General features: G+C 41.4%; 1 protein-coding gene across 4 annotated transcripts; it reads left to right on the forward strand.

The window, feature by feature from the left end:
- Positions 1–311: 311 nt before the first annotated feature.
- Positions 312–22,124, forward strand: HNRNPR (heterogeneous nuclear ribonucleoprotein R). 4 transcript variants are annotated; one of them, XM_081869045.1, is made up of 11 exons: positions 317–437; positions 8,009–8,174; positions 10,162–10,280; positions 10,770–10,877; positions 12,405–12,518; positions 13,737–13,913; positions 15,900–16,035; positions 17,587–17,792; positions 18,601–18,750; positions 20,556–20,677; positions 20,843–22,124. In XM_081869045.1, the coding sequence occupies exons 2-11, from the start codon at positions 8,018–8,020 to the stop codon at positions 21,450–21,452; spliced, it is 1,899 nt and encodes a 632-aa protein (XP_081725171.1). In that variant the 5' UTR covers positions 317–437; positions 8,009–8,017; the 3' UTR covers positions 21,453–22,124. The 4 variants fall into 4 exon arrangements, with proteins under 4 accessions (XP_081725174.1, XP_081725171.1, XP_081725172.1 ...); XM_081869046.1 differs by having other exon boundaries at positions 337–437; positions 8,006–8,174; XM_081869047.1 differs by lacking the exon at positions 317–437 and adding an exon at positions 7,289–7,430.
- Positions 22,125–24,919: the final 2,795 nt, after the last annotated feature.

Raw genomic sequence — 24,919 nt, forward strand, 5'->3', positions numbered from 1 at the left:
AAGGCTGAAAGAGCCAGGCGACCAGCGAGCCTCCTTTGTCTGCAAAAGAACTACAAAAAGCGGGAATCGTCCGCTCTTTTTTTTAAGCGCTGGATTCCTTCCCTCTCTCTCCCCCTCCTCACCTCCTCCCCCGCCTAACTCTACCGGCGCGCCATGGCTTTCCCAGCCGTGCGGATTGGCCGGGGCTCTCCTCGGGCTCTGATTGGCCGCGGGGGCCCTCCGCCTGCTCCCGCCTCCTGGCGCCGATAGAGTCTCCGGCCTGCCTCTCCGAAACGCCTCCCCCGGATTGGACGCCGGGGAGCAGTCCCTGGAAACAGTTCCGGGAAACCCCTCGCGTTGCCGGGGTCGCTCCCGCCGTCCATGAGGGGAGGGAAGAGGAGGAGCGCGCGCCATTTGCAGCCGCTGCCTCCAAGCCGCGCCGCGCAGGTCCCGCTCCGGTGAGTCTGTCCGCCAAGGCCCGCCTGGCCGAGGAACCGGTAACCGGGGGGGGGGGGCGGGGAGAGAAGGGATGTTGGCAGGGTGGGAGAGAGGAGTGCGCGCTCTCGTAGTTGGCGGCGGCGCGCGGGGGGGGGGAGAGAGAGAGATGCCCAGGCCCGCGCTCTCCGAGGCGCCTTTTGTGGCCGCGGCGCGCCTGGCGGGATGCGTCTGGGCGGTGCAGGCCCCGCGCCGTCGACGTGGGGGCGGGGAAGGTAGGCCCGGCTGCGTGCGACCCCCCCCCTCCAGAGGCGCCTCCTCAGCTGAGTGCGGAGGGCCCTGATCCGCCGCTTTCCGGGAGAGTGGGAAAAGGAAGGAGGCCTAACCCCGTTATCATGACCTGGGATGGGGAGGAAGGAAGAAGGTGTGTGGGCGTTTAAAATCAATGCGGCGATTCCTTTTCGAGCGCCTGGCGTGTTTGCAGGGGGTTTCCATTCCCTTAGAAATGGAAATTATTATCATTATTATTATTCCTGCCTTTCCCCCTCCTCCGGTTTGCGAATTGCCGCCTTGAATGTCGTGGTCCCTAAGGGGTGTTTGCTTGGAGAGTTGAGGCCGGCGGGCATAATATTTCTCTCGGATAAGCCTTAGGCACCTTTTGAAATCCGGGAATGAGTCCCATTGGAAGCCGGCAGGGCTTTTTAAAGTTGCGGGCGAAGCTGTAACTCGGGGATCGAGCTGCAGGGCTGCATTCCTGTGCATCGCCGGCCTGCGGAAACACAGCACGGTTTTTAGCTTCCGAGCATATGTGCCTTGAGTTACTGTCCTTAAAAACAAAACAAAAAAACCACCCATCCGCCAAACGTCCCTTTTCCTAAGGGGAGCCTGGATTCATCCCCATTTTTTATTTTTGCAAATGGAGCATATCCCTGCCCCGCCTACAAGTACCATTTGATTTGAAACTTATCACAGTGCTTTTTCGTGGCGCTGTCAGAATCAGATTTGGTTGTGGTAAGGGTTCTTTGTTCTTTGTGAAAGACAGTGATTAATTGGGAATTCTGGTTGGTGAGAATACCATAGGAGCTGTTGACAGCTGCTGATACTTGTTTAACTTTGATGGTGGAGGAAATGGGGTGGAATGTTTTAACTGTAACAGTACTACACTTGTGAAGTTACTGTATTTGTAGCACCATCCATGCGACCTGTAGGCTAGCTAAGTTCTTTCTGCAACATGTGCTATTTTCAGGAATTACTTCAATGTCCTGTTTAGGTATGTTAGGTATATGGTCCATCCTGAGTGTGTGTGATAATACTTGGTTTACTCTGCCAGGTGACTTGTAATTGTAGGTATATATACCTATTTTACATATGCAGAGACAGTGTAGAGTTTATTGTGAGTTTGTGGTGACATATAGAATCATTGGAGAGCTATAGCTTTCATTTTTAAGTTCAGAAAATAACTGGGTTATTTCTGAAACTCTCATTGAAATCTTGATGTGAGTTAGAAGGGATTTAAAAACTCCACATACAAAGATTGCAGCTGTGCTGTGTTGTTAGCTTGTAAAAACATAGTAACTTGCTATGGAGTGGGGAAACTTGCTGAATAACTTTTCAGTTACAAAAAAATATACACAAATAATTTTAATGTAGTTTGCTAAACAGTAGTCTGTAACATTTTTGTCGTAGCATTTTGTCATACCTATATCCTCTTTCAGAAGTTGTATAAGGGTGTCAGTAGTACTGCAGTAGTTTAAGTTATAATTTAGCTTCTATTATAGATCAGTATCTGTGGCTACAACCCTGCAACTCTGTACTGACTCACTTTCCTGGGAATAAGCCCCATTAAACTCAGTGGGACTTGCTTCTTTATAGGATTGCACTATACATGTCTCTCATTTCTCAAATTTCAGTAGAGTCTAGTGGGCTACTCTGGTAACAATAAATCTATTTTGCTTATTTGCCTTCTCTTGAAGTAGGATATAAAATTCCAGTGTAAGAACAATGTTGTCCGTTGGTTGTGTGCCTATTTTAATTGATTTTAACTATTGATCAAACTTTAGGATAACTTACTGTATTAAGATTTTTGCTTGGTATAAAAATAGAAACACTAAAATAGAATAAACCTCACATTACTCTAGTGTAAAATGTTATTCTATAGTCTTAGAATAAGTTTATTTCTTGAGTCATAGTCATGTCAGGAAGCAACTGAGCTGATTAGGGTCACAATTAAGGAAGCAACCCATGGTGAATACAGTGGGACTTGAGTGCAAACAAGCTTAGGATTGTTTTGGATGTGCCCTGCATTAGTGTGTCTGTAAGCCCTGTTCCTACACACCAGTGCAATGAACTTGGGCAGCCCAGTTCAACACCTAGAACTATAAAGCTTTGCAGCAGTTCCAAGTGGATAACAGTGTGTATAGGAGGCATAAAATTAGTTGGCCCTCCTGCATAGGATGCTGGAATTGGGACCCTAACTGGCACTAGTGCAAGGCTACACTTTTGAAATGTGAATGAGAACTAAATGCATAAGACTAATATCCAAGTGCAGGGGCCCATAGGATAAGCAGCACATATACTCTATTCTGCACATAAGAATTTACAACATTCATGGTCAAAAGAAGATTCTTCAGTATGTCTCATACAGCTGCCCTGTCCTGCTGTCATTCCACAAATCTTTGGTCTAACACATTGGAGCAGGTTGCTAGAACATAGAATAGGGTAGCAAATATATCTCACAGGGGTATTACAAAAGCCACAGGTGCATTGACAGAATATCAGCCAAGTACTAGTGCAAAGGAATCTTGCATGGTAAAAGGGTAAAGTACCCCTGGATGGTTGTCCAGTCAAATTTGACTATGAGGTGTGGCACTCACCTCTGCTTTCAGGCCGAGGGAGCTGGTGTTTGTCCGCAGACAGCTTTTCCAGGTCATCTGGCCAGAATGACAAAACTGCTTCTGGTGCACCGTGCACAGAACACCATGACAAGTGCAAGAGTGCATGGAAACGCCGTTTGTCTTTCTGCCGTACCTGCAGTACCTACTCACACTGATATGCTTTTGAACTGCCAGGTTGGCAGGAGCTGGGACAAAGCAGCAGGACCTCACCCCACTTGGACTCGGTGGTTTAGACCACAGTGCCTGGACTCGGTGGTTTAGACCACAGTGCCACCCCCTGTCCCTGCTCTTGCATGGAGTGATGGCTGGAGCATAAGATGCAGGTTATTTTGCCTAGGTGAAAGCAAAAAAGTAGTGTTTGAGAAGAGCCCGCAAATGTGGGGCTTTGGTAGCCAGCCATTATTTATAGTCACCTCCAACCCTGGCCCCACCCCTACCCCTCTGCACAGAGTGTCTATATGTGTGTGCTCCATCTCTGACACTATACAGTGTCATGCAGTGTAAGAGACCGAGCTTGGAATAAGGTTAATAGGTGGGAGGGTCTCACCCTTGATTTCACACTGTGCCTTAGAGGCATTCTGAGTGCCTTTAGCCTGAGTTCCAGACTTGGGGCAGCAGGAGGTAGGGCAAGTCTCTTTATCTTGCTTTGGAAGTTTAGTGACTCGAAAGCGCAATGTGAAGTCAGAGTCTAGGGAAGATGGGTGGTTGCCATGGTAACTGCGATGAGTGAATCTGTGGACCTCTGAGCATAGCATCAGGCTTTTAGTTATATGCATTGCTGTATTTGCAGCAACCTGTGCTTGGTGGTGGTAGTAGTAATATTAGAGCAGAAGGCTGAGAAGAATAGCCTGGTAAATACCCAGTTTCTGTAATTATTTGTGTAACGAGTTAGTTTAGTTTTTAAGTTTGCCATAGTTTGGTATATTCAGAAGAAATTTTATGCCTTTTATGGAAAGGCAGAACAGAAGCTTGATAAATGTGTGAGGAAAATTCTTAACTAATTGTATTGGATCATAAACTGTCTTATTGAATTTTTTTATCTGCATTTGTAAATTCAGTGCGAATGAGTCCATTATAGTGAGTTGTGAAGGTAAAACTCAAAAACAATAGTAGTACTGGATCATGTGAATTTGTTGATGGGTTTCGATTGCACAGTGACTTAGTTTATTTTTTGTTCTTCTCATCTTTCTAAAGAAGGTCAGGGTGTCTTAACAGCAACTATAAAAAACAAACACGATAAAGCAATTTAAATCATCAGCTGTCTATATGAAGAACTATAATGCCATGTAGTGAAAAATAAACAGTACATTACAGTAAAGAGTTAGGCTCCATACCAACTGTGTTCCAAAAGCCTAGACATAAATGTTTTCAGTTTGGTGCCTGAATGTTATCAGCATGGGCCGGGGGGGGGGGGGGACAATCACATTTCCTCCAGAAAGGATTTCCCTGGTCCCAAAAGCTTACTTCATGTCAAAGCTTGTATGCAGTTCTTCCACAGCTGCATGCAGAATAGAACAGTAAAATATGGAGACAAATCTTGAGTTTTGCTTGTTCTGACATTCTGCTTATACTGTATATAATTTTCATACATGAATATTTGTTAAGTAATTTGTGTAACAAACTGAACTGTGGTGAAGGTGTCATTTCCTTGGGATTGATATATTGTTGTTTTTTAATAGGTTATTTAGTACACTTACCTTCCTTCTCTTGTGACACTTAAAAGTCAGCATACATAGGATTCCCATGGAGTCTCTCATCCATCCACTGATCCAACCCAGACTTGTTTAGCTTCAGCAAGGTTACTGCTTTGCTAATAATGCTGTATTAGCATATTTCTAATAATGCTAATAGCTAAGTAGTTCTATAAAATATGAACCAACCAGCCCTTCCCCATAAACACTCTAGACACTGATTCCTTGTGGAATCCACACCTGTCTGCCGAAAAGTGAAGCTCTGCCCAGGAGGGCCAAGTTTCTTTTTCATTGTGCTACCACCTCTGAAGAGAAATTAGAATGGCCTTGAAGTATTTTCTAGGAATTCTATGTACATAGGGTAACTAAACTTATCTGTAAATATCTTAATCAACCAATCATCTTTTTATCACTAAAACATCGATAGACATACTTGTGTCTTCTGTATTCTTTTTCAAGCCCTTGAGAGATGTACTGAAGTGCATTGAGAATCTTTATAAATGTCAGCTATATGAACATTCTCTTGCTTTGAAATGACAGTATTTAGAATAAGAAGTAAAAGTGGTGTTATTTTTTGTTTGGGTGCTACATATCCCCATATCCCTCAAGTTGTCTTTGCTTTGGTAGTGTTGGCATTTCATTGTTAGAGATAATCAAGCCCAAGTTCCTGTGATCAGGCGAAGGGTCCCGTCTGTACTTTCTATTTAAAGCAGTACAGTATTATATCACTTTAAACAGTCACTGCTTCCTCCAAAGAATCCTGGGAAGTGTACATTGTTAAGGATGCTGAGAGTTGTTAGTAGACTTCTATTCCCTTTAGAGAGCCACAATTCACAGAGTTCTATGGGAAGAGAGGATGACTGGAGGTTGGAACTCTGTGATGGTAGCAGGGGGTCTCCTAAATACTCTCAGCACCCTTAATAAACTAGGAGTCTTAGGGTGAAGATGCTGTTTTTAGTGGTCTGATGCTGTTTTAAATATACAGTGGACCCTCTGGATACGGATTTAATTTGTTCCAGTTGTCTGTGCGCACCCCGAAAAATCTGTAACCAGAGGCACCGCTTTTGCGCATGGCGTGATAGAGCGCTTCCGCATATGCGCGAGTGGCGAAACCCGGAAAAATACTTTCAGGTTTGCCGCTTTCGCAACCCGAAGATTACATATCCAGAGAGGTACGTAACCTAAGGGTTCACTGTATAGTACAGATGAGGTATCTAGAAACAATGAATCTCCCAAAATGGGTTACATTTGTCCCACTAGCCTTTGCTTGGATACAATTTTCATTAGAAAAATGGCTTTGTGTGTGGCGGACCTACTTTTTTCGGTGTTGTGTTCCCCGCAAAGGAAGTAACACGTGACAAAGCAGAACTGGAACCCATAAAATGCTGCATGTAGTGTGGATGTAACACTTCTAAACATGCTTTCACTTGAGGGGGGGCAAATGAGGTTTAATATAACCAGACTAACCACTGAGAAATTCTTTGGGGAAAACTTGTAGCATCATAATCCCGTGTTCAGGGTGCAGTATTTGCTAAGAAGCCACTGGTCTTAATTCTTTGTGGGGTTTTGTCTCTTCATGCACCACTGCTGCTTTTCATGTAAGTGCAGAGGTATTAAGGAGCAACCTCAAGAAACTAGAAGGCCTCGGTTTTGTGGATCACCAAAACAGTTTTGATCAGCTTGAAAGCTTTTTGTGCTTTTGGTCTTAAAGTAGGACATGTGCTCAAAAACACGCAGTAGCAAAAAATTCAGGGATTTTATACAGTATGTAGTAGAAAGGAGTGTGGTGGCATCTGCTACAAAAATGGAATAGTGTACCAGTTATTCTGCACAAGCTACAGTATGGTCATAGCCCATTAAAGTACTCATTGACCTTGAACTAAAATGTTTTGATGGCAAAACTTCTGGAGTGGGACATCTTCTTTTGTCTTGCTTTTGATACATTAATTGTATTGCATGCTTTTAATTGGATGATTATCTTAAAGTTGTATCTAGTATTTGAAGGACTAGTTTTAGTGTTCTGCGCTTAAAACGTTTTTAAAAAATCTTTGTTTCATATGTCTTACTGAGTTTTCTGGTGAAATCAAGAGTGATTTGCCTCTCTGCTAATATGGCACTGTCAACCAGCCCTCTTCCTTAAGTAGTTGTTTATATCACCTGTGCTGTCATGCCTGAATATTAAGCACCAGTTTGTAATCAGACACATAAGATAAGTTGGCAAAATACCTCAGTATTTGTTTGAGAAGATAGTGCTACTTTTTTTTTATTCATATCTCTGCAGTCTTCTTATTGACTTTCGCATCAAGTCTTTCTCACTGATATGGAAAATTGAAGGTGCTGCCTTTCGTTTAAACCTTTCATTTAAACTCTAATATCTGGAATAACATGCTGTGCTATGATATGCAGAATTTAATACAAGTTCATCTTGCTGGTATGTGACATGCAATTCGTTTATCGATTGTTCCACTTGTGCAAAACCTAATGTGGCATGTTGTTGTTGTTGTTTTTTTAAAAAAAGTGTTCTGGCAACTAGTGTACATTAAAGCAGCATGGCTTCTCTTATGTAACAGGATTTGAAGGAAGGTATGGAAATAAGCCAGTAAACTATGGGAAAGATGGAAAGCAAGTATTGACATTTGCATATTAAGCTGCCCTGTAGGCCTCTGCACATTGACTTAAAATCTTTTTGAGACCAGGGTAATAATGGCAGATGTTCATGCATTTCAGTATACTCCCCACCACTAAGATCACAGAAATTAATGCCAATATCAAAATTAGATCTGATGTACATGAAGTGCTTAAAATTGTGCGCTATTCCATGTACATGTTCCACAGTATTTAGAACTGTACTTATTTAATGTAGGTGAGCTGCATTCTAAAGGCTTTAAATAATAGGTTTAATTCAAGTCACTTGCAGCATGTTTACAAATTAGTTTAGATAAATGCATTGTCCTACAAATTAGTTATTTCTGGCTTTATGTAATATAGCTCCTGAATTTTTTCCAGCAGCATAATAAAATGGCTAATCAGGTGAATGGTAATGCGGTACAGTTAAAAGAAGAGGAAGAACCAATGGATACTTCCAGTGTAACTCACACAGAACACTACAAGACACTGATAGAGGCAGGCCTCCCACAGAAGGTGGCAGAGAGACTTGATGAAATATTTCAGACAGGTATAATATGCATTTCTTGTTTCTGATTGGTTATGAAAGTGAAGGCAAACGATTTTCAAATTTTTAGGTTTTAAAGTTGAAAAAATTTACTTGTGTTTTGTACTGTGTAGCTTTGAATGTACAGCTGCTTTCACTTCTTTGAGGTCAAATTGGGTTTGACATGTTGACAGTATCTTAGGTCATCAGGGCACTTAACTGTTTCATAGACACAAGTAAAAGTGGACATTCCAGCTTACTGAATTATAAGTTTCCTCTATAAAATAACCATTTGTTTCTACCTTTCTACCATCACCAATTTATAGTTACTGTGTTAAACACTTAATATTTCAATAGGTGCTTGGCTTATTGAGGGAAATAGCTTGCTTGCTTGACTTAGGGCTACGTTTGAATTCCAGTCTGTAAGTGAATTTCATGTTTGTCCAGCTCCTAGTGAATATTTCAGTCCATATCAGTAATTACACTGATGTGTTCAGATTAATAATTATTATTTGAATTACGTTTATCTTGCATGGAGCAAGTGGCTTATTGTGTATTCTAAAGAGAGAGAGAGAACACATGTTCTGCTTAGGAAACACATATTTTTTGGGGTGTGAAATAGAAACTTCCTCTTCCTCTTTAGTATGCGTGTTGTGAATATATTTAGAAATATAAATGGAACTGCTTCATGCCCTTATCTCAAATATTTCAGTGGCAAGATCTGCTTTATCTTTCCCCCCTAAAATACTCCAAAAGTTATGTAAGTTTAAGGCAGTTCAAAACAATACCATATCTGTCTTCTTTATGTTGATATTTTGACTCATGTGGCTGATCTGTCTTGAATGACAGTCCCAATGAGTGCCTGCCAGATAGTTTTTATTTCCTTAGGGAGATACTTCTCTAAGGCGGTGCTATATGATGATGTACACTTAGTGGCTTGAGTGTAGGTGTCTGAGAAATGCATGTACAGGATTTTAGAATGTGTTGCAACTGAGGTTGTGTCATGAGGAGTTTGACATTTATCTAAACTTGTTAAAACATTTTACTACCTAGTATTCAACAATATTTGTACAACTATCTTCATGGTTAAACTTGCCCCACTGGTGTCCGTTAGTAGTGTTCGCTACAACTAATTTTATAATTAAACTTGGGGCTGAACTTCATTACTTTTAAAACCTCTGCTGAGTTTTGTCCCAGTACAAAATATGCCTTCCAAAATGCAGGATCAATTCTGAAATGCAGTCTTTGTGCACTGCTATTCTGTGTGATAGAGAAGAAAGATGTTTTCAGTGCTCTTTAAAATCCTGAAGTATTCAAAACACTCTGGATAGTTATTGGAAGTTGGTACAAATATCTCAGCACCTTACCATTTAATACTGATGGAATTAGAAATTTTCTACATTTTTCATAAACTTCTATTAACTTTAATGTAAAAGAAAGTACTTTATGCTTCAGAACTGGTCCTACTGTATGTGGGTCTGCACCTGTAAGCTTAATATTAGTGTACTTGATGTACATAACAGGGCTTGAAATAATGTCACTGGCTGGAAAGTTGTGGCAAAATGGTATTTATCTGTAGTAAAAAACATTCATTGTAATCTCCTTTTTATAGAAATGGGGATAATTTTTCACTTTAGTTTTTTTTGAAGGGGAGAAGTTGGTTTTATAGGTTGCTCGAATAGCTGCTGTAGCACAACTGTTGTTAGATTATGTAGTGTTTATGCATCGTTTGTAATGGCTCCATCTTAAAGAAATATCCTAAAAGGGAATGTGAGCCAGAGTTCATTGTTTCAAACCCTGATATGTAGTGTTGCTTTGCGCAGCAGAATATCCACACAGTTCCTCAAACAATTTTGTTTCTGGATATAACTTTTTAGTTTGCCGTAGTTACCTTGATGTACTGAGCTCAAATTACTTCAAATTTAGCAAAATAAAATAGTGTTTTTGAATGAAATTGCCTCTGTATAATTAAATGGGAATCTGTAACTTTTTTCTATTTTTAATTTTTTAGGATTGGTAGCTTATGTTGATCTTGATGAGAGAGCAATAGATGCTCTTAGAGAATTTAACGAAGAAGGAGCCCTCTCTGTATTACAGCAGTTTAAGGAAAGTGACCTGTCGCATGTACAGGTAAGGTAAGAGCTCCTGTGGTGTGAAGAAATAGGTTCACAAATGTAGCATTCTTTCTAACATGACTATAACAAGCACCAACAAAGGTTGTCATACTTTTTTCTGAACTCTTCTGCACTGTGTCTTTTTGACAACCTTACCCCTCAAACACTGCATTTAGGCTGGAATCCTATGCTTCCTTAGTTGGAAGGAAATCCCATTCAACTCTGTGGGGCTTACTGCTGAGTAGACATGTATAGGGCTGCACTGTTAAAGTCTAGAGTTGCATGCGTGTAAAAAGACTCTCATATTCAGAGTCCATGGCCTGATGTGGTGTTCAATGGAGTGGTTGTTTGTGTTAAATAAATTGTACAAAGTGATTTATTTTTTTTAAAGCACTCTACTTAGTTCTGTCAAAAGTTGCAGCAGTTGAGTGTTATGCAAGGTTCAATGGCTTCAGGTTTCTTTTTATGCCTTCCTCTTGAATGATGTCATAAATTGTATCTGCAGAACAAAAGTGCATTTTTATGTGGAGTTATGAAGACTTACAGACAGAGAGAGAAACAAGGAAGCAAAGTACAAGAATCAACAAAGGGGCCAGATGAAGCAAAGATTAAGGTAATGTATACGTATGCTGAGTGTACAGGGGAACAGATAAAGGTTCTTCTGAACTTCTATGTAGATATTTCTGTATTTAAGTAATTAATTGCATTGTTCTGATGTTGCTTTAAGGACTTGTACTGGAGGAAAGAATCGTATTGAGGGGGGAAGGCTTGTATGACATTAAATAGTTAAAATCATGACTGTTGCAAATGCGTAATAGCAAAAGAGCCCTATCTATATATAGGAGAGAAACGTGCCTCCATTATTATTATAATTATTATATATTTATTAATTTATACCCCACCCTTTTCCCTGACAGGGACTCGATGGCCGCTTCTTTCCTCAATCACTTTAGCATGTGCAAGCTACCTCTTTCTCCTGGGAGAAAGAGGCAGCCCTCCCCCACCCGTCCATGCAAAGGCGGCAGCGGCTGATGCAGGCGCACGGACGGAGCATTTGTGAGCCTTCCTCAGTTGCCTTAGAATGGGTGGGAGCTGGAGGAGGAGGCGACTTCGCCCTGTTCCTTGCATGGTTGGGTTCCTTCCTCCATGTGCCGTGCACTGGAAGAGGTGGTTGCGGTTTTGGAAGAGGCAGAAGCTGTGCACAGTGACACTAATTGTCTCTGTGGCCGGCAACTGCCTGCCTCCTCCCCGCCTTCTTTCCAACATCGTAATATACCACCATATCACAATGTTTAGCTGTCGGTGTATTACGATGATGGCAAGCAGGTATTACCCAGCCCTAGTCATTAATTTCAGTAAGCCTACTCTGAGTAGTACTTAGTTGGATACAACGCCTAGTCTGTGGTCCCAATAAGCAGCAAGATGAAGAGCACTTCATTTAGCTGGGTGCAGCACCGAGTTGTTCGCGTGGCGACACAAGAATGGTCCTTTTCTGCAGTGGTTCCCGTCTATGGAATGCTCTCCCCAGGGAAGATCGCCTGGCGCCTTCATTATACACCTTTAGGTGTCAGGCAAAAATGTTCCTTTTTAACCAGGCCTGAGAGCCAGCATGGTGTAGTGGTTAAGAGCAGTAGACTTGTAATCTGGTGAACCAGGTTCGCTTCCCTGCTCCTCCACATGCAGTTGTTGAGTGACCTTGGGCTAGTCATACTTCTCTGAAGTCTCTCAGCCTCACTCACCTCACAGAGTGTTTGTTGTGGGGGAAGAAGGGAAAGAAGATTGTTAGCCACTTTGAGACTCCTTCAGGTAGTGATAAAGCAAGAATATCAAATCCAGACTCTTCTTTGGTTGATCTTATTGACATCCAACACCCTTTTAGAATGTGGCCTTTTTGTGGGAGGTTATTGGGTTACTGCTTTTGGTTTGATTTTATATGTTGTGGTCTTGTTGTGAACTGCCCTGAGACCTCGGGGTATAGGGTGGTGTATAGGATAGATACATACATAGATAGATAGAATATGCAAGAGGTTCTGTGGATGGGGCTCTTTCTGGTTTGTTTTTCTGTCTTGGTAAAGAATGTGTTGTTGAATGCCCTTGTGCGATGAAAACATCTACTTCTAATTCTTCATCCTTTATTCAGGCTTTGCTAGAGAGGACTGGTTATACTTTGGACGTGACTACAGGCCAGCGGAAGTATGGTGGCCCCCCTCCAGATACGGTCTACTCAGGATCCCAGCCTGGCATCGGCACAGAGGTTTGTATGTACATACTGCTGCACATAAATTGCCGATACATAAAGATTGTCCTTACCTAACAATGGTTGCCTATTTCATCTAATAAGACTTAAAAACTATTATTTAGTTTTAGCTATAATGAAAATAATTGTTAAGCTGCGTTTTCCAACCAAATTTTGACAGGAAACACTTTGAAAGCCTGTCTTTTAACTGCAGTAACATTCAGAGCTGTTGTTCATTTGGCTAACTTGTGGCCCTCCAGGTGTAATAGAAAACAGTGGTTTACTCACTGCAGCTTTGAGCTACGGTAAGCGATGAGCTCACATACTCTTCATCGCACCCCCCTGCAAATAGGAGATTGAAACTTCTGCTTTCATTTTTAAACTAGCCTTGGTGCCCCGTGACAGCCCAACTTGGAACTGTGGTTTGTTTAAACTAGGGTTAGTGACAGCAAGTCAGGATCAAATTAGGTTTCAAATCCTGATTTGTTCACAAAGCAGGTGGGGAACAAATGCGGTCATTTGCCTCTCTTTTTCCAGCCCATAGGACTCTCCCCAGGCCACACCTCTCCCTGACCGTGTTCCATGCCCTCCCAAGTGTTTTTGCCTAGCTGGAATGATTCCTTGAACTATGATAATTCCTCTTGTTTCCCTGGATGGGAATGGAGAAATGTGTGTGTAGAAACCTCTGACTTTTACCTGACTGGAATGTAGTCTATTGTGAAGGTAAGAGTCCCATCAGTTGGACTGCCCCTATTGGCTCCTGGCCTCACCCACTTGAAAAGGTTGCTCAGAAAGGAATGTGACCCTCTGACTGAAAATGGTTCCCACCGCTGGGTTAAATGACCAGAGTTCCACAAATTCGCCACCACAGGGAACTGCGGCTAGTTTAAAATTGAAAACAGAAGCTTTTGCTGTCCTTTTGGGTGGGAAGGAGGGGAAGTGCATAAGCCTAAGGTTGTGTAGTGGGAAACCATTGTTCCCTGTTACATCTGAACTGAGCCAGTATTTGTGTTGTGTGCGGTGATTAAAGAAAGGATATTCCTAAAGTAGCTCTAGGTATTGGCCCATGTGCTTAGAGCGGGAGCTTCTCTGTTCTGAGTGTTTGAAAAGGAAGATCAACCATTTTGAAATATCACCTCACACAAATCTATTGCGTTTTTCTTAATTGAATTAAGAATTATTTTTTTAAATGTCATTTACTAACAAACAAAATATTTTTTTTCTTTTCCTCACCAGGTTTTTGTTGGTAAAATTCCTAGGGATTTGTATGAAGATGAATTGGTACCACTATTCGAGAAGGCAGGCCCAATTTGGGACCTGCGGCTCATGATGGATCCCCTCTCTGGCCAAAACAGAGGCTACGCTTTCATCACTTTCTGTAGTAAAGATGCAGCACAAGAAGCAGTCAAATTGGTAATTATTATGCTATGCTATATATTTTGGAGGATGGAATGACTTCGCTGTGGTCACAAACTGTAACTCATAGATACTTTCTTTGCAGGTGGGCTCCCATAGTATTCTAGATCACTCAATCATGAGCTATAAATTAGCAGTTAGCTAGTTATAAACAACTAGTCATTAATTGCTGCTACTTAAGGCACTTCTCAATTTAACCATGCCATCTGATGTTAATAAGGAAAATTGCAGGATGAATCTGACTTGAGTTCTCCTTTTGGACCTTGGACACAGAGTTATTATTGAGACCTCCTTGATAGCTGTTTTTCAGCCCAGGTAAATTTTAGTTGAAAACATGAAATAGCAAGGCATCTGCAAAGGCTTGGTTAACATTTTTTTAATTATTTGCAGTTGTAGGTAAGGATGGTTGGTTCCTCACTGAAGCTCCTAAGGTTTGATAGAAAAGGGACAAAATGATGGATAAAACTGGCTAAAAAGGGGCAAGGGAAAATTAACTAATAGTTTTCTGAGTACAGAGAAGTTTTCCAAGTACAGAGAAGGCTCCCCAAGGATCTGTAATTGATCTGTAATTGATGGTACAGTGGTGCCTCGCAAGACGAAATTAATCCGTTCCGCGATTCTCTTCGTCTAGCGGTTTTTTTGTCTTGCGAAGCAAGCCCATTGACGGCTTAGCGGATTAGCGCTATTAGCGGTCTAGCGGCTTTTAGCGATCAGCTGAGAGGCGGCTTATCAGCGGAACAGCTGATAAGCGGCTTAGCGGCTTAGGAAAGGGGGGGGGAGCGAAAAAAAACCGCGGGAACTCGCAAGATTTTTTCGTCTTGCGAAGCAACCCCATAGAGAAATTCGTTTAGCGAAGCGCCTCCAAAACGGAAAACCCTTTCGTCTAGCGGGTTTTCCGTCTTGCGAGGCGTTCGTCTTGCGGGGCACCACTGTATTTATCTTTCATAAATTAACTGGAGGCACAGTTAATTGGTGAGTTAGCTAAGTGTGCAGATAATAGCAAATTAGGATTTTACCAATCGGGCACTAACACAATCCTAAACTAGTCTACTCAGAAGTAAGTTCCTTTGAGTTCCGTAGGACTTACTCTCAGTAGGACCTACTCTCAAGTAAGTACCAATTGGATTGTTCCATAAAAAGCTCTCTTCAAGCAGAGCAGAAGCTGAAATGCTATGTAAGAGCATCTTGAGTGATGTACTGAGTGGGTAAATGGGAATACTAACTTCGCTGATACACTAATGGATTGTAAATTGTTGGTAACAGCCTAAAAAAAACCCCTTAAGGAGAAAGCTTACTGAAAATGTTAGTGTGTACCAGCAGCGATAAAGGAAAATTCACACTTGGGAAATGGATTGAAAATAAAATGGAAGTATAATAGTGATGACTTTATATAAGTTCTGGGGTGTTCACTGTCATAAAAATCTCCCGAGTCCAGGCTGCTTGATCTGAAAAAGGATGTTTTATCGATAGTGAAGTAACAGTAGATGATGTGCTTAGGAATGGAGCATCTTTCTTTTGAAGATAGCCTTCAGAGCTACATTACAGTGAATTGTACTAACGTACACAGTTCTTGAATAGAGACATTTATGAATAACAATGACCATGATAACTAAGAATCTAACCTCCATGTTCAGAATCAGTGTACCCCTGAGTACCAGGTACTGGGATGAAACAGGAGATTTGTGCATGTGAGCCTCTCAGACATCTAGCCTGAAGTTTGTGAGGCTGGATTTAGCATTCTAAACCTGAGAAGTCTCCATAGACAGTGTACTTTGAGCTGGCAAACGCCTATTATTGCGAAATGAGCTAGACTACTGGAAACCTTAAATCTTTCCCAAGTGGGATGCAGGTGTGAAGCCTTCTTTTTAGTAGATAGCATTTTATTTTGAGATCTTCCCCACTGGAGCAGGTGGAGAGTTTGTTGATCTGTGTACCATTAAATTGGAACTTTATGATGAGTGTTCAGCTTAACGTTCTTTTCAGTGTGACAACTATGAAATCCGTCCTGGTAAACACCTTGGCGTATGCATCTCTGTGGCAAACAACAGGCTGTTCGTTGGATCAATTCCAAAAAACAAGACCAAGGAAAACATACTAGAAGAGTTCAGCAAAGTTACAGGTAAGGAGTTGGGCATATGACGTGTTGTAAGGCATTAACGTTTCACTCATGAAACAAGCAGACTAGTGTTGATAATAAACATGCTTGTTAAGACTCTGAATTTATTTAGTACAGTTATATCCTCTATCTTTCAGAATATAAACCCTTCTAAGGGACCACTTAAAATGCACACACGAAACAATATTAACCTATGAAACACCACCCAGTTCCTTTTCATAGGGCCTGAATGGTATCCAGCTTGAAGTGGCTGTGCAGTTAAATTGCATTTTACTTGAACTTCCAGCAGACATTTTGTAGGAGTCGCAGGCACTCATTTGGACTTGGGAATTTCAGGGTGTTTGAAGTCTAATGAAAATTGAGGTCTTTGAGAGGGTTGCAGGCTGGGCTTGCTTCTCTCTCTTAACCCTAGGACCACTGGTACTTATTTAAAACAAGTTTGCTTCTCCCCTCCTTTCCGCTTCCATTGGCTTAAAATAACTGGGAAGGGAGAAGGTGGCAAGGTGAGAATCTATACATTTGGGTGCCAGTGCTTTCCCACTTTTAGAGAAAGTGATGTGCTGTACCAGGTGCTTCTTTGCCTTCCTGTAATGGCCAGAAGTGGTTTTGATAAGGTGGGGAAGCTTCCAGGTAGCAAAGGAGGGGTGAGAGTGTGCAAGGAGTGGTGTACAATATTGAACATCCAAGTTCAAATCCAGTCAGGACTGGTGATCCCTTGAATGCATGTTGAGGTCATCTATGGAAAAATGAGTCTCCCAGTGGCAGCAAAATGAGAATGTCAGTACCATTTGCAGGGCTGTCTTAAGCATATGCAATGCCGGGATGCAAAGATCTGCCTGGCACTCCCACCCCCCAGGTTGCCCAGTCTCAGGTGTGCAGGAGGGCGGAGCCAGCCGGCCACCTCAGTGTCTCACTGGCTCGGTCGCCCCCCGAACTTGCGGTGCAGAGCCACCTGCAGCAGTAGAGCCAGCTGTGGCACTCTGACCGACGGGCGGGCTCTTCCCCGGACTCAACTCTTGGGTCCCAAGAGTTGGCCTGGCGTCCCTGAGAGCCTGGGTGCCCCACACCCCTCAACTCTTGGGTCCCAAGAGTTGGCCTGGCGTCCCTGAGAGCCTGGGTGCCCCACACCCCTAGCACCTATGGGTAAGACGGCCCTGACTATTTGGAGCACTGCCATTTCATTGGAGGAATCTCCCTCCGCCCAGATGGCGTTAGATTTGGTAGATGGTGTCATCTTTATGGTCATTGGTGCAGACCTTGCAACCTGGGAGGCCATATAAAAGAAGAGGAATGGCAGCCCTGGATCAGATTTTGAGTGCTGGGCAAAGAAACATTACTTCTACCATCTCTTCATGCTAGAAGTAAGTTTATGTTCAAAAGTTGATGGAGCCAGTGCCTAGAGAAGGGAGAACTTAATTGTGTGTGTATTCTGGCACTGCATCATTTGAGTGTGCTGAAGACTTGATCTGTTTATGCTGAAGCTTCTGCATTCCAGTTCGCATTTCAAGCCAGAAATAGGCTTCTGTGTTACATCCAGGTGTCTTGTTCTTACAGAGGGTTTAGTGGATGTAATCTTGTATCACCAACCTGATGATAAAAAGAAGAATCGGGGATTCTGCTTCCTGGAATATGAGGATCACAAATCAGCTGCTCAAGCTCGGCGTCGGCTGATGAGTGGGAAAGTAAAAGTCTGGGGAAACGTCGTTACTGTGGAATGGGCTGACCCTGTAGAGGAACCAGATCCAGAAGTCATGGCAAAGGTAATAGAGCAAAGGCTGTACTGCTGAAGTGACTAACTCCAGATTGGGACACAGATCCCACCCCCCAAGATCTCACAAATTTGGGGGGGGGGCAAGAAAAAGGAAATAAAAAAGACACTATGCTTGGGTGGGTGGACCCCAGCACCCTGATGGGGATACAAATTGCCTTCTCCCCAGTCATCGGATCAATCATTTGATGAGCCTGGAGGGGCCAATAACACACACCCCTAAGCTGATTGGCGTGCATCAACTGAGGTGTGGGAGACAACGCCCATCACTGACCTGGACACCCCAGAGGGTTTGGCCAAGAATGAACATGCAGCCCTTTTGTGCCAAAAGTAGTTTGCCATTACAGTAGGGTGGCCATGTCTGCGATGATACTTTGCCTTTCCCCCTCCCTGGGGTGTAAGAATTACTGAAGTATACAATTCCAGGTACATCCATGCTTTTCCTCCACCTGGCAGTAGGGTTAATGTACTGATGCTGGTCAATGCCATCCGTTCCCTGGGAATCTTACAAAAAATAAGCAACATGGAATTGTGCCTGTATCTCTTAAATGGAATCTTGAAAGTAAAAGTTGATGGGGGCCTAATTCAGAAGCCAACACTGAAACATGCTGTCAGTGGTCCATGTGTGTTAGTTGCTGTTTCAGTTTCAGTGATAAAATTAATGCCTCTTGTGATACAGAGATAAAGCCATCTTTTCCTGGATGGTTATTTAGTGCACTCTTGCATCTGAGCAAGCATGTATTGTAAGAGTTACTGGATTTCTGAAGCTGATATCAAAATCCCACCCCCTTTTTTAACAGGTGAAAGTTTTATTTGTGAGAAACTTGGCCACTACAGTGACGGAAGAAATACTGGAGAAATCCTTTTCAGAATTTGGAAAGCTGGAAAGAGTGAAGAAGTTAAAAGACTATGCTTTTGTTCATTTTGAAGATAGGGGGGCAGCGGTCAAGGTAGGTATGCACAATTTCATTATCTAGGCCAGTGGGTGGGGAACAGTCCCTGATTATGCCTGGCAAGGATCCTCTTTCAGCCTGTGAGGTCGTTTCCCCCAAGCCACGCCCACCTGCCCAGCACATGAGGTCATATATAACATTAAGTGCACGGTAGATGAAAACAAAGCTCCCAGCCAAAACTGGAGTTTGCTGTTCCTTTCCCTGTTTCAGACTGCATGGGCAAAGGAAAACTCTTCATTTGATGTCGTGGTGATGCATACAGACCTACGTTATGCAGCAAAATGGTAGTTGCAGTCAGCTTTTGCAGTCAGCTTCTACCTGACTTCTCCCTCCCGCTACAGCCTGTACCTCACATCTCATGCCTTTCTTGAGCCTCTTTCCTAACTTCAGGAGAAGTTTTTTAGGGCATACTGGCAGGAGGAGTACAAGCATGGTATTGGATGCAATCCAACGTATATGCTTTGAACCCCCTAAAAATGCTCTATAAATGCTGAATATTGTAATTGGTTCATCTAGTCTGATACTTTCCATTTAAATCTTCTTGCTCTCCCTCACCCCCCACCCCACCCCCCCGTACGTTGGAAAGGTTTTACCAGTGCATTGTTCACATCGCATATGTTAAACAGCATATGCTGCCCTGTATTAAAAAAGTTCTCTCCCTCCCACTAAAGACCCCCAATCTTTTCGTCCCGCTTCATCTTCGGTGGTACCTTAGTTCTCAAACTTAATCCGTTCTGGAAGTCTGTTCCAAAACCAAGGCATGCTTTCCCATAGAAAGTAATGCAAAATGGATTAATCTGTTTCAGACTTTTAAAAACAACCCCTAAAACATCAACTTAACATGAGTTTTACTATATAATGAGACCATTGATCCATAAAATGAAAGCAATAAACAATGTATTGCAGTCACACAATCAGTAGCTGAACTGGGTTCCACACAGTCACAAAAACAAAGAGCCACAAAAACAAAAATGTAAAATAAAGAGCAAAAACAGACAGACCTCAACGTAACGCTCAAAACGGAAGCGTGGCACTCAAAATGGAGCATGTTCGGCTTCTGAAATAAGTTCGCAAACCAGAACACTTACCGTATTTTTTGCTCTATAAGACTCACTTTTTCCCTCCTAAAAAGTAAGAGGAAATGTGTGTGCGTCTTATGGAGCGAATGCAGGCTGCACAGCTATCCCAGAAGCCAGAACAGCAAGAGGGATCGCTGTTTTCACTGCACAGCAATCCCTATTGTTGTTCTGGATTCTGAGATTCAGAATATTTTTTTTCTTGTTTTCCTTTTCCAAAAACTAGGTGCGTCTCATGGTCTGGTGCGTCTTATAGAGCGAAAAATATGGTACTTCCGGGTTTGCAGTATTTGGGTTCCAAGGCGTTTGAGAACCAAGGTACCACTGTATTTGCTTTCCAGACTTCTCCTTCTTTAAAAGCAGCTCAAGCAAGAAAAAGTGTTTCTCACTGTGAAACACAAATGGAGACTGTCTTATCTTCCTTCCAGAAAGGGTATTCAGCCTTCAGTCCAATGCCCTGTTTTAAAACAAAGAGCTAGTAGTAGCTCTTCATTGTTACAGAAGTCTCTCCTACACCAGAGTAGACACACAGGTGTTCTGTTCTTGTCCCAGGCAAATTTAAAGCGATTCACTTCATAAAACATTCAGTATGTAAATATGCATTGTGTTGAAATGGAATTACTATGGATATGAGAATATCAGAACTTAGAAGAGTGGAAAGGTGGGAAATCCTGAAGGATTCTTCTCTGCAGAATGGAATTTAAACTTCTTTCCCCTTCCAAACAGGCCATGAACGAAATGAATGGAAAAGAGATAGAGGGGGAAGAAATTGAAATAGTATTAGCTAAGCCTCCAGATAAGAAAAGGAAAGAACGCCAGGCTGCCAGACAAGCCTCCAGAAGTACTGCGTGAGTGTTAACTTCATTAACTGTACCGTAGTTCAAAGACGGGAGTTTCTGTCTGATAGCAACATAATAAAAATCTACTTTAATCTGGCATGCTGAACTCCGCTTGAACTTTTAAATTGAGAAAGCAGCATGAACTAATGCTAATGCTTTTTTCCTGCTCACTAGGTACGAAGATTATTATTACTATCCTCCACCTCGTATGCCACCTCCAATTAGAGGCCGAGGGCGTGGAGGGAGAGGCGGCTATGGCTATCCCCCAGATTACTATGGCTATGAAGATTATTATGATGATTACTATGGCTATGACTATCATGACTACCGTGGTGGCTATGAAGATCCTTACTACGGCTATGATGATGGCTATGCTATAAGAGGAAGAGGAGGAGGAAGGGGTGGGCGAGGCGCACCTCCACCACCTAGGGGGCGGGGAGCACCACCACCAAGAGGTAGAGCTGGCTATTCCCAGAGGGGGGCACCCATGGGACCACCAAGAGGAGCCAGGGGTGGGAGAGGGGGTCCTGCCCAGCAGCAGAGAGGACGTGGTGCTCGTGGAGCCAGGGGCAACCGTGGGGGCAACGTGGGAGGCAAGAGAAAGGCTGATGGGTACAACCAACCGGATTCCAAGCGCCGCCAGACCAACAACCAGCAGAACTGGGGCTCCCAACCCATCGCTCAGCAGCCGCTTCAGCAAGGTGGTGACTATGCCGGTAACTATGGTTACAATAATGACAACCAGGAATTTTATCAGGATACGTATGGGCAACAGTGGAAGTAAGACAAATAAGGAGGGCGTGGGAATATTGGAAAGATAGAATTTGGCTATAGCTCTACATCCTTCCAAAAATTAATGTTTCATCCTTCAGTAGTGATTGGCTGCCATTTGTATTGGGCTGAAGAATCACTCTATTGTGTATATACTCAAGTCTTTTATTATTATTTTCTTTTCTCATAAATGCACTTGGACATTACTGAGCTTGCAGAATTCCCAAACACAGTTTTGGGAGACAGTGCTTTTTATCGTTTTAGGCTTCATTTTAGCAGTTTATCAGCAGGATGGGTGACACTGTTAAATCATGATTTTGCAGACCTTCTGTTTTTGGACAGTTTCATTTTTTCCTTTTTCTTTTTTGGATTTGGAATAGACTACATAGGCATATGCTGTACATAAAGTAAAGCTAGTACTTTGTCTCCGTAGTTTTAAGAAATTAAAACAAAATTAAGTTTTCTTGTATTGAAAATAACATGACTGTATGTTTTGCATTCCTAGAAGTAGGTTAACTGTGTTTTTAAATTGTTATAACTTCACACCTTTTTGAAAATCTGCCCTACAAAATTTGTTTGGCCTAAACGTCAAATCCGTGGCAATTTGTTCCTTGATGTGATTGTATTTCCAATTTCTTCTTGTTCATGTAAGATTTCAATAAAACTCAAAAATCTATTCAAAACATTACCTATTTCAAATTCAATTGTGTCCTAAAACATTTTATTGGTAATTCTTGCAAGAAACATCTTTTTTTAGATATAAAAAAACTGCCTATGTGAGTGATCAAATTCATGCAAATTTCTTGCAATTTCCAACATCTGGCACTTGTGGCATATGAGTCAGAGCTAGGTCTAATCATAGCATCAAATTGAAATTTCATAATTGTTAATCTAATCTAGTTGCATTTAACTTTCAATTGGTTGCTTTCTTAACAGCTTCAAGTACATTTGTAAACTTGTGCAAATTGTTTTTAGTCATATGATTTTAAGTCCCACTGTCTGGATATATGAGAAGTTTCATGTAGGAAGGCAGTCAATAAACTTATCCTGTTTTTATGCTACTAATATGGATAACATCTAATGACTTCAACTCAATTTGATAGTGTGCAAACATAAAAACAGACAATTATGTGCTCAATTTTAATGTTGTTTTTGTTTGCTTTGAACAAAGATATGAGGATGGTTGTAAATTCTTACAAAGTACAGTGAAAATGTAAATAAATATTTTATGCTCTAGATAACAGAATTGCTAATTTGATTATAATATTAGATTTTACACCCTTCTGAATGAATGATTTAAAGCTCAAATTCCCATTGATTTGAGATATCTTCAGAGTCTAAAGAACTTTTTGTACAAACTCTATTTTTGCCATATTTTTAATATTCATTTGACTCTCAATTTATGATGTTTTACCTGTTTGCATCTTTTGCACTGTGCTAAACTGCAGTGAAGTACATTTGCATTCTAGGAAATAAATTCAAAGGTCTTAAATTTACAGATCAGATTGGCCAACTTGAACATCCATAATAAATAATTAGCCCCTAATTTATGAGTTTGCCTTTGATTAGAACATAGTGAAAAATAACAAGTCATTGGGAGAGAACAAGCTGCTTGTCTGAACCTCCATTAGTATTATCTGTTTGACAGAATTACATTGTTGTGCGAACAGTGTTCATTCTTCCTACAATTTTGTATGCTGTGAGTCAGGAAGATAATTTTCGTGGGTTTGTAGCTCTTGACTCATTGAGGAAGCAAAACCTTGTAAAAATGGCTTTTCAGTCCAGCCAGATATTTGGGGTACTATGGTAACAGTAACTGACCATGGTTCTGATAAAAGAAAAAATCCTGTAGCTCTTGGTCATATAATATGTCTTTGTTTTGTCTGAGTAAAGCTGCAGGATTTGTCTTGTGAAGCTTATCTGGCTTTTAGGTCTAGTAGAAGTGGCTGGCTTTCTAATACCTAAATCATACACACACACACTCATCCAAGTGCTTGACAATCAACTCCACAGCTTAACAGTATTTGGTGAAACCAAATTTGAGCCAATTTAAAACACTTGCCCATGTCCTAAAGGGCTTTAAAGTTATCCTTTATGATGGAGCATACACAAGGACTGTCAAGAGAGGTAAAAAGCAATTTTGTATTGATGTGAAAATGTCTATGTCAGAATCTAGAAAGATTTGGAAATGTAACACACACACATGTGCTTGTGCATAATGAGGAATCTTGTGATGTGTTTGTTAATCTTGCCCAAACACCAAGTCTGTAAAATTCTTATATCCAAAATGCAACTAAATTCTGGAAGTTCTTTCAAGTAGCAAATTCTGCATACAAAATTAGCAGTCCTACCTGTCCACAAACATCTGTTTTAAATTCCATCTTGAAAGACAGCAGTATTGTCCAGATATCTTAGTGGTATGTATACGCTATGAAGAGGACAATTGTGTTTCAAATTAAATACAGAACACAATCTAATTAGACATTCATGGCTTTAAGAAACTTTGCTTCACAAAAAAATTAAATATAAAAAACGCACTCCAAAATATATTTTGCTTCATCTGTGCCTTGACCTTTTATTCAGCAAAGCAATTCAGAGGGACAAAAACCCTGTCACAGAAGAATATCAATCCTTTGTTCTTCAAGGTGGGGACGGAATCATGAAATGGAATTCAATATTTGATCACTCATTTATAGCAGTTGCTTCAATGTCTCTATTGATACAAAGGTGACTTTGAAAAAAAAAAATGATGCCAGAGTTTTGGTACTTCGGAAACCTATATCAAAAGATTTCTACAAATTCCTAATTACATAGATCTAGCATTGCATTGCAAGCCAGATTATACTTCAGAGTTAGCCACTTAACAGAACCATTCCCATTTATGAAGGAAAATGTCTAAAACTTCTAGAGGTATAGTAATTGTTCTAGGCTTACAGTTCCTTCAGTAAGGTTTGTTTTTTCTAGCTGAAGATATCAATCTTCAATTGTTTAACTGTTTTAAAACATTTTTTTCTGTTAAAATCCAAACGTATTGGAGGTATTAAGTTTAATAATCGGCTATATGAATGACCATCATTTATCAAAGCCTGATTATATTTTCACCTTGTCTGCATTTGTATGCCATTATTTGAACCTCATTTGCATTTTGAACATTAAATAACATGCTTGTAATAAGGCTATTATGAGCAAAGCAAAGAAATGTATGAAAATATTTTGATAAAAGGAGTCCAAGGGGATTCTTGGAGTCCTTATGCAAGCAAATCTTGGAACTTCAGTAGGGCTTTTTTTGCCTGGCCAAAGCATGAATTGGATTCTTGCAACTCCTAATATACGAGCCAGATTTTTCAAACCTTGCACATAATCCTTTGGTTTAGATTGAAATATTTGTGTGAATGAGTATTTCGTGAATAACTGAAAGTGGGCACAAATAGATTTTCTGTGGTTAAAATGAAAGCTTGAAGCCACTAAAGTTCTGTGAGC

This window comes from Podarcis erhardii (genome assembly GCF_964252035.2).
Source record: "Podarcis erhardii genome assembly, chromosome: 7".
Lineage (NCBI taxonomy): Eukaryota > Metazoa > Chordata > Lepidosauria > Squamata > Lacertidae > Podarcis > Podarcis erhardii.